General features: G+C 41.8%; 1 protein-coding gene across 2 annotated transcripts in view; it reads right to left on the bottom strand.

Annotated features, from left to right (window-relative positions):
* Positions 1 to 16,131, bottom strand: part of FAM13A (family with sequence similarity 13 member A) — a 313,453-nt gene that overhangs the window by 20,632 nt on the left and 276,690 nt on the right. For both annotated transcript variants that reach the window (XM_029943172.1, XM_029943165.1), the window contains 6 exons: positions 13,743 to 13,890; positions 3,977 to 4,187; positions 3,377 to 3,515; positions 2,593 to 2,674; positions 1,089 to 1,309; positions 363 to 446 (listed from right to left, as the gene is read on the bottom strand). In XM_029943172.1, coding sequence (XP_029799032.1) covers positions 363 to 446; positions 1,089 to 1,309; positions 2,593 to 2,674; positions 3,377 to 3,515; positions 3,977 to 4,187; positions 13,743 to 13,890 — 885 coding nt within the window. The remainder of the gene's footprint in view (positions 1 to 362; positions 447 to 1,088; positions 1,310 to 2,592; positions 2,675 to 3,376; positions 3,516 to 3,976; positions 4,188 to 13,742; positions 13,891 to 16,131) is intronic.

The following is a 16,131-nucleotide window of genomic DNA, read 5'->3' as shown; positions in this document are numbered from 1 at the left end:
ACACCTTCATTTTATGGATAAGAATGCCTAGAGCCAGTCACGGCTTGTAGGGGCAGATCTGAGGCCAGGGAAGTCTCTAGGGCTTTGTGCTCTAATTTATAATCTACACCCCTCCATCACTGTCCCTCTGAAGCCAAACACAAGTGACTAAATTCAAACTATTCTTTGGAACTCAAACTCCACATCCGCTCAAGGGTGGAAGGCTCTTACCTGTTTAGTCTTAAGAAAGCTTAGTTCTGGTAAAAATATGTAGTAGTTTTATAAACATCAGGAAAACTCAAGTGTAAAACAATGATCACAGAAGATTCCTTTCTAAAGCCAAAGAGTTCACCCCAATCAGAAAATTCAGTACATTTACATACCGGCCGCCCATGAATGCTTTCATAATATAGCAGGGCTTTCTGCAGAGCCACCTTCTCATTAGCAATCTGGTCTTTGGTCATATCCTGCATAAACACAAGGACAGAGAGATGAAAGAAGAGGAAACATTTATGAACATCACAACTTCTTTATAAATAAATTTTCTCAAGTAACTTTAAAGAGAATCCTCATACAATAGTTCGTCTGAGCTCTATTCAAAGCTCAGTTAGGAATGAGCTCTTCTTGACCTTTTTTGCTGGAAACATGGACAGCACAGCAGAGGCATCACAGCTACTTGTATCTCCCATGTGGCAGCAGAGGTACGCTGAATACTGAGGTGAGCAAGGGGGCAAGGCACATGGGGCTCAGCTCAATGGCCCAAGCGGTGACTACGGACACAAGTTACACAGCCCCAAAGGTCGGTCTATAATCCTTCTACTTTAGACTCATCAAACCATCTGTTAGCCTGAATGAGATCCTTCTGTGATCTGTACAACAGAGTTTTCTCCTTCCATTTTGTAGTCATAAACCAAAGTACCTACAGTGGCAACACTTGGAAGCTGTTTCATCTGCTTCCTTAGACATCTAAGAGTGTGGGAGATGAGGGTGTGGGAGGTCTGCAAGAGTGTCACCACATCTCTCCTCCCATTAGGACCCATGTGTCGGGCTCTATGTTTCTACCATGTTGACTGGAATGGTTTAGGACTAGCAGTTAGCTGGGGCCACACCTTAATGTCCTCAGGACGGCTGGTTTCTGCCCGCTTCTCCTGGAGCTTCCTCTGGATGGATTCCAGCGTGGCTTCAACGCTGGGCTTTATCGCTTTATCCATGAGCTCTTGCTTCTTCTCATCTTCTTTCTCAAGCTGGGAACCAAAACTCTTGGGGAGCGTGTTGCTTCGCTGCCGCATCCTGGGGGTTAGGTCCTCTTCAGATATCTTTAGTTTTGACTCTGGTTGAAAAGATTTGGGGGTGGTGATACATGAGAACTGATGTCTACGGAACCCAAATTGCTTTTCTGTGGTGTTAATAACTGTTTAGCCCCATCTTTTTTACATTTATTTTTTATTTTTTAAATGTTTTTAAAAATTATTTATTTTTGAGAGACAGAGAGAAACAGCACAAGCAGGGGAGGGTCAGAGAAAGAGGGAGATACAGAATCCAAAGCAGGCTCCAGGCTCTGAGCTAGCTGTCAGCACAGAACCTGGCATGGAGCTCGAACCCATGGACTGTGAGATCATGACCTAAGCTGAAGCCAGATGCTTAACCAACTGAGCCACCTAGGCGCTCCTATTTTTTACTTTTTTAAATGTTTTACTTGTTTTTGAGAGAGAGACACACACAGAGAGTGCAAGTGGAGGAGGCACAGAGAGAAAGGGAGACACAGAATCTGAAGAAGGCTTCAGGCTCTGAGTCATCAGCACAGATCCTGACTTGGGGCTCTAACCCACGAATTGTGAGATTATGACCTGAGCTGAAGTTGGATGCTAAACCAACTGAGCCCCCAGGAGCCCCCCCTCATCTTTTTTAAAAACAAAGTATCTAATTATAAGAGTTGCTGAAATCCTTGGGTTATTCTGTAAAGGTCTGAGAAAATGCTAATGTTTTCTTGGATTATCTGCAATGTTTCCCTAACCCAAATTCCTAGGAAAGCTTTAGCTATGTAACATCCATGCTCTGTCTGCACCAACATGTTGTCTCAGAACGTGACAGGTGTTTCCTATACTTTCTCCCTTACTGTGTACAGGTATTTACTGATTCAGCACTCAATTGCTGGCCAACTTTTTCTGGGTAACTTACATACCTCATTTTGGAATTATTTTCCCTTTCTATTCTATTTGGTCATTTATGACTATTTCATAAAAGACAGCATGCTTTTTGAGAGACAAGGACCAAATTCTTTTCATATCCATTTGTGTTTATAGGTCTTCTCCTAACACCACAGCAAATAAAACCTTAGTACTTTAATAAGTGTTGAATTGAAACCATCATCCTTAAATTTGTGATTCAGGGAAATGGAGAAATGCTGCAGAATTTGCATCGTAGCTGATCTGAGTTGAGCTTTGATGAAGACATGGACAGACAAGGGCAAGGTGTTCCCTGAATACCACATGCACTGGGAAGCAGAGTCAAGGAACTGGTCTTTTCTGAAATATTTCAGCAGTGGTGAGACCACGAATTGCACATGTGGCTTGTCTTACAGAAGCCAGGCCATGGGTCTAGAACTTTACCTACCTTTAAGTTGTTTCCGGAATTTGGCAAGGTCATTTGTCCATTTTAGAACCTCTGGATTGGCTGCCTTGTCACTGTGGGAAGGCTGAGAAAGGGAAAATTTAACATAAATGTTTTAGAATTGGGGCAGGAGAAAGAAGAAAAGTTTGATGATGAGTTGGTTTTAAAGATGAAGGGAAAGTTGAGTCCCACTGGAACAAGAATTTAAAAAGGAACAATCACATCAAACATCACAGGTGTAATGCCACTATCCTTCTTTACATGTGGTTGTTTTTGATACTTTAAAAGAATTGCTCAGAGGCAAAACCTTGGACTTCTATGAGGCCCATGTCCCCTGGCCATCAGGCTAACAGAACAGAAAGCAGAGGGGTGTATGTTCTACATGGTAACCACCGTGCAAATGCCTTTTTGCTGCTCCTGGGGGCCATGCTAACATAATTCTGAGAGCAGAAGGAGGTCAGTGCTAATGAAATTTGAGAAGATAATCTTGAATGAAATTTTAGCCAACTAGAAGCTGTCATTTAATGATTTTTTCCCCATTCCTTCTCACTGATAAATGCATAAGATGCCGACTACAATGTTCAATTATTCGTAAGAATACCCTGTGCAAGGAAAATGCTGATACATGATATGTGGGACTTATCAGGGTTTACTATCCTTTTTGTTTTGAGGCTCCCTAGAAATCTCCCTTAACCTTTCATCACTCCTCTGAGCTGCTGACAGGCTGGCATGCCAGCTTGTCAGGGGACAGAAGGGGACAGGGAGAACCCTGCGAGGAGGCACTTACTCTGTACTTCCTCTCTTCTTCAAATCGATCTTCAAACTTCTGGATCTTCTTTTTAAGGTTCTGAATCCGTCGCGTGAGCTGGGCAGGTGTCAAGTCCTCCTGCTCATCATCGTAGGACCCGAGAGAGGAGCTCCGACGCCTGTGAGGGGCACAGTGTGGGGCATTCACTGCCTGCCTGGCGGGGCTTGGGGGAGGCGATGCAGCATGGAGGAAGAGGGTCCCAATGGTCTCCATCCTCTCAAATAAGAGAAAGGTGACTACTAATTCACTTTGTAACCCTGAGCTCTACACATCCCATCTATTAAAGAGGTCTAACTTTCTCTCGGTCACATTTACCATTGGTAAAGGCAGGACACAACAATGCACTGCAGACCCCAAAATTACATTTTAGATAAGCTTTGGAAAGGATGTGCGAGTAGAAATTCAGTATGTGATGATGCAGTTGGGTCAACTGAAAAATTACAACAGAGCCTGCATACTGGGATGGAGTATTCCCCATAGGTTCTTCCACAGACTTAGAATTTAATTAAAAAAGTTACTAGTCATCGACATCATTCTTATTCTTTCTAATGTTACAACTTATCAGCAACACAAACTTACCTCATGAAAGAATGGGAATTTGGGGGAGACGGAGGCACTTCCGTGTCATCCAGGTATTGCCGACTCTGCCCATAAGCATAGAACCGAGGAGAGAGCATGGGGTCACTGTCCTCATCCAGAAGCTGACGAATCAGGCGCCCAGCCTGTGGGGAGAGGCGAGCTTCGTCCGAGTCCACGTTCTCCTGCTGCCATGAGAAGGTAGGAACGGGCTCTGGAAAATTTGGAGGGTAAGAGGTCAAAATCGCTCATAAAAGCATAATTATGTCTGGTGTGTTGGTGGGGGGATGGGCTAAATGGATGATGGGCCTTAAGGAAGGCACTTGTTGGGATGAGCACTGGCTGTTATACCTAAGGGATGAATCACTAAATTCTACTCTTGAAACCAAGACTACCCTCTATGTTAACCAACTTAGATTTAAATAAATAAAAAAAGAGAATGCATACTTGTTTCCTAATTTTTCTGAATGGTTTAGGATGAACTGAATCTGGGAGGCACAGAAACACTTTTAATTTCAGATTTTAGTGCAGATGAAGAACACTATGCCCTAAGTGAAATCATCAGTAGTTCTGACAGCCATCATCTACCTTCTTACTCTGTCCTCACTTGCTTTCAAAAGAGAAGTCACTAGGGCTACCTGGAGAAACAGCCTTAAAGAAGGAGAGCAGATACTATATGCATCCAACCTCCCTTGCAGATGGGGGATGATAATTTTTTCACATGAGGGCATTGTGGAGAAGAAAACCAAGTGTGTCAGCAAGAGAGAGATTTGGCATCATGGATACACACCCATCAGTGAAACAGAGAGTTGAATTCATCTCGTGAGAGTCTGTTTACCTAGGAGTTTGCACCTTCCATTTGCATTTTTCAGTAAGCTGTTCATGTGCTTCTGCTTAGTGTTGGGATTAGCATTTAAGATGCAGGTTTTGCATTTGAAACTTTAGAAGCTGCTCAAGACTACAGTCAAAGTAAGGTGCTTACATAGATTAGTCAAAAACAAAAAGAAGAATGACTTGCAAAGGATACATCTGTACAAATTATTTTAGTCTTTAAGGAAAAAAAAACCGTACTTAACACAACATCCTGATTTGTTACTTTTGGAGGGAATAGGTGATATTTATTTCTCTTTCCCTCAAGACCCACCTTGATATATTCCTTTTCTCATTAAAAAAAAGTCCTACTAGATTTTAAAGATAGATCTCGGATGATGTATGGTATTTCATCTGTAGTACTTCCTGAATTAAACAAAAGTTCTGCTTTAAGTACACTTATGGATTACTGTGATTTACACAAGGCTAGAATCCGGCCAGGCTCTGAAATTTTGGAATTCCTGGAGCTTAAATCATGCAACATTTGTTCCTCCATCTATCAAAGTGTTTACCAAATCTACAAAATTATCTTACACAAGTACCTACTCAGTATTTTATTTAAAAGGATCATATTAGGGGCACCGGGTGGCTCAGTCGGTTGAGCGTCCGACTTCAGCTCAGGTCACGATCTCACAGTTCGTGAATTTAAGCCCCGTGTTGGGCTCTGTGCTGACAGCTTGGATCCTGGAGCCTGCTTCAGATCCTGTGTCTCCCTCTCTCTCCGCCCCTCCCCCCTAGAATTTGGCCATGCTCTGTGTCTCTCTCTCTCTATCTCCCCTAAATAAATAAAAACATTAAAAAAGTAAAAAATAAAAGGTTCATATCATAATCCTAGAATGTTAGAGCTGGTTGAAACTTCATACATGATCTAATTTAGTGATATCTCAGCCCTGGCTGCACACTAGCATCACAAAGCGAGACATGTAAAACTTCTAATGCACAGCTTGTCACACACCACCTAACTCAATAGAATATTTAGGTGAGGGCCCAGTATGCTACCTGCCCTGCCACGCCCCCAGCACACACACACATGCACACACATATTCTTTCAAAGCTGCCCAAGAGATCCTAAATGCATTCAGGTTTGAGAACCACAGATTCAGTCCAACAGAGAATAGATAAGGAAAGTGCAACCCAATGAATTTAAGAGCAAATACCTAATGAGTGACAAGAATTGGGACTAAAACTCGATCTCCTGACTTGAAGCAGAGTACTTCAGTTTAGTACTGCCAAACGCTGTAATAACAAGGATGACTGACATTTTTGAAGACCTCCCAGCAAGACAGGGAAGCACATCACTTAAAAAAATTAACCTCACATGGAATGAGGTCGATAGGGTCTCAACATTTAAAGAGAATGTAGCTATCTGGGAACTCAGATGGCTATACAAATTATTTTTTAACATGACAGTAATGTTGAAGACAGATTTTTGTCCATTCATCTCCAGAAGTGGCAGGGAACAGGCTGGAGATGTACTTGACTGAAGCTGGAGGAGCCAGGAGTGCCCCTCATACGCACTAAATCTAGCAGCGGGCTTCTCCTAGGTGTCAGGGCTCAGATACAAGCAGCTCCAAACTGCGGGTGTAAAAGGACAGAAAATGGATTGAGGGGTGAGGAAAGGAGAGGGTAAGTGGAAAGTAACCCCTAGAGGAATAATAAAAATGGAGTAAGTTGCAGAAAATGGAATTATTAAGCTGGCTAGACTGTATCTCTTATTTCATGATATTTCCAGAAGACAGCAGCAATTTTCTGTAAGAAGTAGAATCAGAGAAGGCAGGCAGGGAAAGGGTTACGATGGCTCACACAGTGGTACAGCAGGCAGTAACCTTACCCTGGAGTGGCAAAGGAGCAAAACACGCAGGGGGAGGCCAAGGTGGCGTGTGGGGGACAGAGGGCACCGGCAAAGCCAAGGCTCATGTTGACACTGGCATATGGGTACGCCGGCCAGTTGGCATTTCTACTCATCACAATTTAGTTACTAAGGTGTCATCTTAGATCCTGAAATCCTTGAATTTCTCTGACCCTGGCAGAATGTCTCTTTAGAAACTAACTCATCTCTCAGTTTTCAACTGTGTACAAGAGTGTGTGTCTGTGACCATTATCCAAACATGTCTCCAGGCAAAAAATATATTGTGATCCTGAATTAACTATAAAACACTAATCATGGAATGAAGTTATGCTTTGTGGGTAACGCGGGGCCATTCATCAGATTTCCTTCTTGTTCACACAGCTCCATTCCTGACCACTCACTTCCCTGATAAGACGTCCCAACGTGTCCTTTTCCTAACAATGCCAGAGGTATACAGGAAATACACAGCTGAAGCAATTCTAGCTTATGGGTGACATTTTCTCCTCAAGGATAGACAGCATAAATGAATTCACTAAAAAATGAGAAATGTAAAACCACTATGAATTTCAACCTTAAAAATAAAAGTTTATGTTGTATCATTAGTATGCATGTAGAACAAAAGTGAAGCGTCTCACCCAGGCAAAATGAAATGCTTGCATTTCTCTCTTCTCTCTCTCTTTGGGTTTTCATTTACTTTTTTTTTTCCTCCATAATATTTTATTGTCAAATTGTTTTCCATACAACACCCAGTGCTCTTCCCCTTAAGTGCCCTCCACCATCACCACCACCTCTTTTCCCCCCTCCCCCTTCCCCTTCCACCCTCAGTTCATTCTCAGCATTCAATAGTCTCTCAAGTTTTGCATCCCTCTCTCTCCCCAACTCTCTCTCCCTCCTCCGCTCCCCTTGGTTCTCCATTAGGTCTCTCTTGTTTTCCTGCTAGACCTATGAGTGCAAACATATGGTTTCTGTCCTTCTCTGCCTGGCTTACTTCACTCAGCATGACATCCTCAAGGTCCATCCACTTTCCTACAAAGGGCCATATGTCATTCCTTCATTTACTTTTTTAATTGAAGTATAATTAACATACAGTGTTATCTTAGTTTCAGGTGTATAACATTCAACAATTCCATGCATTAGTCAGTGCTCATCAAGGTAAGTATACTTTAATCTTATCTATTTAACACCTATTTCTCCACTCACCTCTCCTCTGGCAACCACCAGTTTGTATGTAAGTTTTTTGTTTGCCTCTTTTTTTCTTTGATCATTTGTTTTGTTTCTTAAATTCTACATGAGTGACATCATATGATCTTTCTTTCTCTGACTTATTTCATTTAGCATTATACCCTCTAGATCCATCCATGTTGTTGAAAATAGCAAGATCTCATTATTTCCTTTTATTCTATACAGTCTTATAATTTATACACATAACATATAGTTTGATATAACTAAATCAATAAATAAATCCAACTATTCCTCAGTTTTAGTTTAAAATGATCTAAAAATCTGTAGTAAATGACAGTGTGTCCAAACGCACTGCCTGCCTAGAGATTGTTTTGAGCATATATTCATTGGCCATTCTCTGTTCCTAGTTTGGGAAATGACTTACATTTTTAGCAGTAATTCAAGAGCAATGAAATGGGTGAAGATATTGTAAGAAAATTATCCAAAGGGAAAACAGAAAAGATTCAATACTTCAAATTAGATTTTCATCTTAAAGAACCATATAAAACCATATAAAAGAAATGCATGTTTATATCTAGACCAGAATTCCTTAGGTATGTGATTTTAGCTATGTGCCTTGTCACAAAGAACTCTGACCATAGCTACGGCATGTCTCTCTATGAAAAATTAATCCACCAGGACAGCTGACATTACAGCATGTCAGAACTAACAGAGATAAAAGCTATCAAAGTAATAATAAAAAGAATAGGTCCTGGGGGAGTCTCAGTACAGACCCACGGAAATAAAGGAAATTCACTGCAGGAAGAAGAAATACAGTTCTGAGTAACATTAATGTGGTCATTGAGATATAGCTACTCTCTGCTTAGCCAGCTGGGGCAATTTGCTCTACAAAAGACAAGTGGCTACTAAGATGATTTATTTAAGAAATCTGCCAGAATTAAGGGGGCTAATGTTTTCCACATCTCATTTCCAGCTCTGTGCTGCTTAGAGTCATTGCTTCCTGGCACGATGTCACACCGCCTTTCAAGGTGGCTGCTGAGTGGTGTGGGGAGGTCTGTGTACATCCCAGACACAGGAAGATGTAGAGGGTGTTTATCGGGGAAATCCTATTATAACAACTTCCTCAGTGTTCCAGAACTTAACCTTACAGCAATGGTAGTCCTCACAGATTGTTCAAATAATTTGGGTTACAAGGAGCCTTAGTAGTCAGCTTTGCCAATTCAAAGTTCATCCTTAATTTTTATATATTTGCTTTGTCTCTATTTGCAAATTTAGTAAGTAGGCTCCCAATTGTTCCATTTAAGTCATTAATAAAATATAAGGTACAGGCTAGAGCTGAGGACTTTCCTAATGAGAATACTCTCACTTGTCCCAACTTTGATCCATGTATCTGCACACTGAAGTACTGTTGCTTAATCAGATACTAGTTCACTTTGCTACCTGTCTCCTAGTCCTTCCACATATGACAGGGCACCGGAGTCCTGTTACCAGCCCAGCCAACGCCTTTTCAATGTAACATTTCCCTAATCCAGAGTCAGTCTCTCTCTGTCTCTCCCTCTCTGTCTGTCTGTCTGTCTCACACACACACACACACACACACACACACACACACACACACACGGAGGGTGGTTTGGTATTTGTCCTTGATGGACGATCCGGTAATTATAGGCTCCTTTTCTGTGTTCAGAGCCACTCACTATCATTAGGTAGAACTGGGCTCTGGTTTCAAAGAAGGCAAACTCAGCCTGGTTTTCCTTGAAACCATACTTGGAAACATTTATGGAAGATAGCAATAACATCAACTAACACTCACATAGTGCCTGTTAAGTGCCTGTACTATGTCAAGCACCTTGCATATATTAGATCCTTTAATCCTTGCAACGAATTTACTAAGTTAATACTACTCTGCCTGTTATTCATTATCATCTGATGTTATACCTATTTAAAAATGGAGAAGTTGAGGCTGAAACTGTAACACATTTATTAACTTGTCCACAAAGCTGATAAAGCAGCAGAGCCAGGATTGAACCCACGGTGTGCCTGGCTCTTAGTCACTATGGACTTCTGCCTGCCAGGATACCTAACTGGAATTTCTGAGAAAGAGTCCTCAGAGAGGAAGTCAAGAGATTTGTTATCTGGAACCATCATTTTGCTTCTTTTGACCTCAGTTTTCTTATCTGTATAATGGGGGATTTCAGCCAAAAGATCTTTAAGATCCCTTACTTCTTTATTATTCTTTCAGAGCATTTCCTTTCCAAAGTTATTTTTGATAAGTAGTGACAAATAGGAAATATGAAGTATTTTATGCCCTTTAAAAATGTTGTTTTAAAACAATTTCACCATGACAAAGTTAATAGAATTCCTCAATCCTTCACAAACGGTACCCCCAAACCAACATGAATTGGCTGATTAGAAACATTCTAATTATGCAACTCTGAAGGGCTTCCCCTCCACCTTTTTAAAAGTAGGCTTCATGCCAAGCATGGCATCCAATGTGGGGCTTGAACTTACAACCCTGAGATCAAGACCTGAGCTGAGATCTAGTTGGACGCTCAAATGACTGAGCCACTCAGGCACTGCTGAAGGACTTTAAATAACAAATAATAGTACATTTGATTTGTATATTCATTTAATTTTGGGGAGTGGAAAAAATAATAATGCCATATGAATAGATAAAAAATGTGCCCTGATACATAGCTATATATAGAGAAAAAAGAAAAGAAAAAGCATAAATTACTTCTCTGCCAACAAGCACGATTAGACTCTGATTCTAGGCTGTGGAATCTGTATTAGTTTCATTTCCTTTTTTGTTTCCCTGATAGAACATGCCCCTGAAGCCAGAGGGCCGCACTGCCATATGGCAGCATATGCTCCCGGGGCTGGTGCCAGCAGGCCCCCAGCGCGCACTGTCTCACCTGGGGTTCTGTGACTCCACACGAGTAAGAGGGCATGAACTAAGGTGTGAGGACGGGGAACAGACCAGCAAGCTGAAAGGAGGAGGCTACACTGCATGGTGGCTTGGGGACTTACAACTGGATGCTGGCTTAGAGGGTTGTCATAACTATTACTTCCATTTATACATTTTACCACACTGGTTACACATTCACAGTTTTAAAAAATATTTTAATTTTTAAAAATTTATTATTGAGACAGAGAGAAACAGAGCATGAGCTGAGAAGGGTCAGAAAGAGAGAGGGAGACACAGAATCCGAAGGAGATCCAGGCTCTAAGCCATCAGCATGGAGCCCAATGTGGGGCTTTAACTCATGAACCACGAGATGATGACCTGAGCCAAAGTCGGACACTCAATTGACTGAGCCAGCCAGGTGCCCCTACATTCACAGTTCACAGCGAAGAGGACTCCATACTGCAAAGCTACCATTTTGTTTGTTTCTTACTGAAGCCACACACACACACACACACACACACACACACACACACACACACACTCATTCTTCTAAATGTTCAGTCAGTTGAGTGTCAGGCTCAGTCAGTTGAATGTCCGACTGGATCTGACTGAATCTCAGCTCAGGTCTTGACCTCTGGGTTGTAACTTCAAGCCCCACATTGGATGCCACGCTTGGCATGAAGCCTACTTTTAAAAAGGGTGGGTGGGGGGAGGCCTTTCAAGGTTGCATAATTAGAATGTTCCTAATCAGCTAATTCATGTTGATTTGGGGGTACTGTTTGTGGAGGATTGAGGTTTAAACCCTCAGCAATTCTATTTTTTTAAAAGAACATTTATATATGATTATTTATATATATAAATATAAAAAGGTAATACTTCCGTTCCTGGACTTAAGGTTCTCAACCATCCTTTCCACAACTGTTCCTATATTTTGACTATACTTGACTATATTAATGTAACTGGAAAATTTAAAATATACAATTAGAAATGGCCACTGAAAATAGTAACCAAATGATAAAAACAGCCTTGAAATGAATCCACGTAGATTTTCAAGATATGCAAGTTTAGTCACTAACACAGTAATTGACAAAGAAGTTAAAACAAGTCCTTTCATTAATTATACAGATAACACAATTAGCATTTCCAAGCCTATTGTATTTTTTCTCCAATAAGTTCTTAAAAATTACATCTAGTTTCCTAATACAACATAAAATGTTGATTCTTTCATGTTGTTACTAGCTATCTAGAAGATAATTCTTTACATTAAATAATAAAACAGTTTTAAGGAAAACTAAGTTAGCTTTCAACCATACTAGAGGGGATTTTCATACTGTTTTTTTTTTAATAATAGTTTATTGTCAGATTGGTTTCCATATACTGGTTTCTTAAAATATTCTGGAAGAGATCACAAATTGATGATTGATCATGGTAAGAATAATCAAACCGAGTCCATTTCAGGAGGAGGAAGAAATCTACCAGTCTCTTTACTTAATATACCAAGATCATGTGGCTAATTTGAATTCTGCTCCCAAATCCTAGGTTTTTTTTTTTTTTTGTCTAAAGTTTTATGTTTCTGATGTGAGGAGACCGTATTATTGAAATCCAAATACAGCATTTGTTTTGGCCACTGCTTTTTTTTCCTCTCATTGGGTAGCAGTGGCTACTGTGGGACTTTTCTCTGAAGGAGAGGGGGTTGTTTTTAATGTATGAATTTAAAACACACCTCATTATTCTAAAGTACAGAAAACAAAAGAAGAAGAAGAAAATACTACCCAGGAATGTATCACTTAAATTAAAAACAAAACATAACAAAACACCCTGCAATTTTGTCCAGTGACTGTGTCGTGAGCTGGGAAGAACGGAGAAAACCCCAGACCCACGGCCTAATTACAGGGTGAAGGGCGGGGACCTGTTTCTTAGATTGCAAAAAGGGAGGACTAGAATAAAAACTGTTTTCGCTTCACCAATTCGTGGATGCAAGGAGCATAAGGGGATTGTTATTTTTCACCTTGGGGTCTGTTTAGATCATCTTTTGGTCATTCATCTAAGCTCATTAACATAATGAATACTTTTTGGTTTAAAAAGGGGTAGGAGAGAAGACAAGGAAATCAGGCGCTTTGGAAAAGGAGTGATTTCTTGTAGCTGTGATTCTCTCTGCGGCTGTTCTGAAACCAGGCCCGCAATCTCTCCTTCTTTGTAGCCTCCACACACACTGCACAGAGGTGGCTGGGCGTGCATTTTGGATACACGCTATCTGGAGGCAGGCACGTGGATAATGAAAGAAGAGCAGCCAGAGCCTTCTTGAAATACAGTTTGGACATGATGAGAATACTCTCTTCTTCCTCACAAGTAAATTTCTAACATTTTGCCAAAATCTCTAGAAAAACCAATCTAACACACTGTATTACAGGCTTCCAAGCAGACGCACTTTTTATTCATTGTTCTTTTGGATGAGCAAACCCCTTAGGTTGGCTAACCTGGCTTAAAAAACATTGTATCCATAAGAACAATCACAGAAGCAAGACAAACTACAGCATCTTTCTTGAAAAAATGGAAAGGAGATTTAATGAAGGAGGTAGACGGTGGGTGTGGAGCAGCGGGAAGAGAAGTGGAGTGCCCAGATGAAGTCCTAAATGTGTACCCGTCCCTTAGTCCCGTGCTCAGTACTACTACAGGGAAAACACATGCATCAGCACTCACGGTGAGTTAAGAAATAAAAAAGGCTGCAAGGTGCCGCTCTGATAGAGGGCAAGCACATTTTCTTTCTTAGATTGCAATTCCTCCTGGCAACATTTAACATGACACGTTCCTGTGCCAAAGAAAGGATTTTCAGTCATTTAGAAACGCAGTTACTCGACACCCATCGCTTTCATACATCCATGTGGTTACAACCCCCTTGTTCATGCTACTTTATATATGCTCTGCCAATAGTAAAGCATCCGAAGAGCGGCTGGCCCTACCTTCCCAGCTCTTCTCGTCACACAATGCGGTCAGGTCCAGCTCAGGCACTTCGGAGACAAAGCTCTCCTGCTGCTCCTCGGCATCTTGGGTCCTCTGCAGTTTGGTGTCGGGTATGCCGGGGTGCTCCTGAATCTTCATTGTGGAGTTCTGCAACAACAGCACACCGTCCCCGAGTGTCTCACTGCTCACCAAACCCCCAAAATGTCTGCAGCAGTTCCACTCCTTCTGGATGAAACCTCCCAAGCTACGGCCGTGGGTGTACCCAGCACGGAAATCAAAGTCATAGCTTGATGCTCCCTGGATACTAGCTGGCCACCTGCATGCAAGTAGCGACCGTCCATCTAGGCTCCTTTAACTTTTCTGCTGGAGGAAGACAGGATTTCCAGGAGCTGCAGCCCCTCCAGATAACCGCAGGCAGCTGACAGTCTTGACGGTTACTGATTGAGGCCAGAAACCAGGGAAAGGAGTTTGTGTTTCCTTAAAGGAGTACGGCCCTGCAGACCGTAAACAACAACAATCCTGCTCCTGCCGTTGCTAAGGCTGTAGAAGCAACATGGTGTCTCCCGTGTGCAGACTTCTACAGTCCTGCGAGGCCAGGAGCAGAGGCTGCGTGCGCGAGTGGCCTCCTGCTGGCCCTGCAGGCTTAGATCAATTAAGCAGGGCTAGCTGCACATTCCCAGATTTCCTGTGGTTGTTTCTGCCCCGAGTACGCGGAGGACAGACTATTTATGGAGGAGGCTCTGGGTATTAAAGCATTGTTGCGCAAATTCAAACAGCACAGGGGCTTGGCAGCTCATCTGGGCTAGCAGTAAGGAATATGGACTCTGGAAACGAGCCAAAATGACACAGGGAGAGCTTTTTTTTTTTTTTTTAAAGTAAAAAGCCAAGAACTGGCAAGTCAGCAATGCATAATTTATATCTTACAAATATCCAACTGTCACTTGTTTTCCTACTATTCATCTAGTCTGAATATTGAATACTCGACACCACTTGGTTTCCCTCACTGGGGCACCTATACCGGAATGGGCTATCTGGGGGACGGGAAAACCCTCTGCCAAAGGCTGCTGCTTTAGCCAAGTGACTTTATGGTGACAAAATTTGCACTGAAATTAATTCTTTTTTATTTTGCTTTTCTTGGCATCTTGTAAACCCAACCATTGTCACTTTTCCTTCTCTCATAAGATTATAAACCAGTGTTTGCTCACAAATACCTTTCTCAAGCAGCACATAACTGTACAAGAGATTTTCGTTGGAGAATAACTGGAAATATATTTTAGCAAATATATTAAATGGAAAAAACCTCAACATCTGGAAATCATAAATGATTCCATTAATGCATGAGAAATGTTCTTCTGCTTAAAATAAGCACTATTAAAGCTTCCAGCCAATTTTAGTAGCTGTTCAACCTACTTTGATATCACCAGGGGAATGGATGGGGGCTTTTACTATTCTATTTCCATGAAGTGATGCACGAGGGGCTGCTATTTTCTTCACATTTAGAATAAAATTAAATATTATCAATCAGTTCATGATGAGCCTCTAAAGCCAGATGAAAATGCCAAGTAAATCTGGGGCTTGTCTGGTGGAGAAAAACAGATTATGCCCTACCGCCACAAAACTTATTTGTTCCTACAGCTGAGTCCTAAGTGGACCAGAGCTGAATGACCAAATCCAGCACTCAGCTTTTTAAGAGTTACAGGGTCTGTCACCAACCACGTGTGTGTGTGTGTGTGTGTGTGTGTGTGTGTGTGTGTGTGTGTGTGTATTAGAATCTACATACAGCAAATAAACATTTTCTCATACTTTTAACACTGGGTACATTTTTAGAGACACAGAAAAGAATATAAGAAACATGATTCCATATTGTAAGGATGCCATTTCCGGAGGAGCATGCTCCAGAGGAATGGACATGGAGTTTGCTTATGCGCAGACCTGGGCTTGCTGTGTGGCCGACATTTACTAGATCGGGGTTCTGGCTGAGCTGCTTCATTCCTACCACCAATCCTGCAAGGTTTCTCTGGAGATCTGGGAGAAGGTATGAAGGCTGCTGATATAGTGCCTGGAGCATAGAAGACACACACATGGAGACCATTACTCCTTTTTCATTACTGGGCCCCATATGCGGATGAGGAAAACACCGCTGTATCTCAAAATGCTAGGGAGAGGTGTTAGAGATGAGGCGTGTTCAATGGCAATTCGAAGTGAACCATGCTACCTCAAAGGGTGGAGTTTTAGAGGCATTATGAACAAAGAAGAGAGCCTCTTGGCTTCCTGACACAAGTCGGCACCAGCAATTGCGAGGGTTGGGGAGGAACAAACACCAAGGCAGGTGCCCTGGGGGTTTGCAGGGAAAGAGGTTTCCAGGGGCCAGCCCTTAGGATGGGAAGG

The sequence above is a fragment of the Suricata suricatta genome, chromosome 1, assembly GCF_006229205.1.
Source record: "Suricata suricatta isolate VVHF042 chromosome 1, meerkat_22Aug2017_6uvM2_HiC, whole genome shotgun sequence".
NCBI classification, from domain to species: Eukaryota; Metazoa; Chordata; class Mammalia; order Carnivora; family Herpestidae; genus Suricata; species Suricata suricatta.
This window is presented reverse-complemented; position numbering and strand designations above follow the sequence as displayed.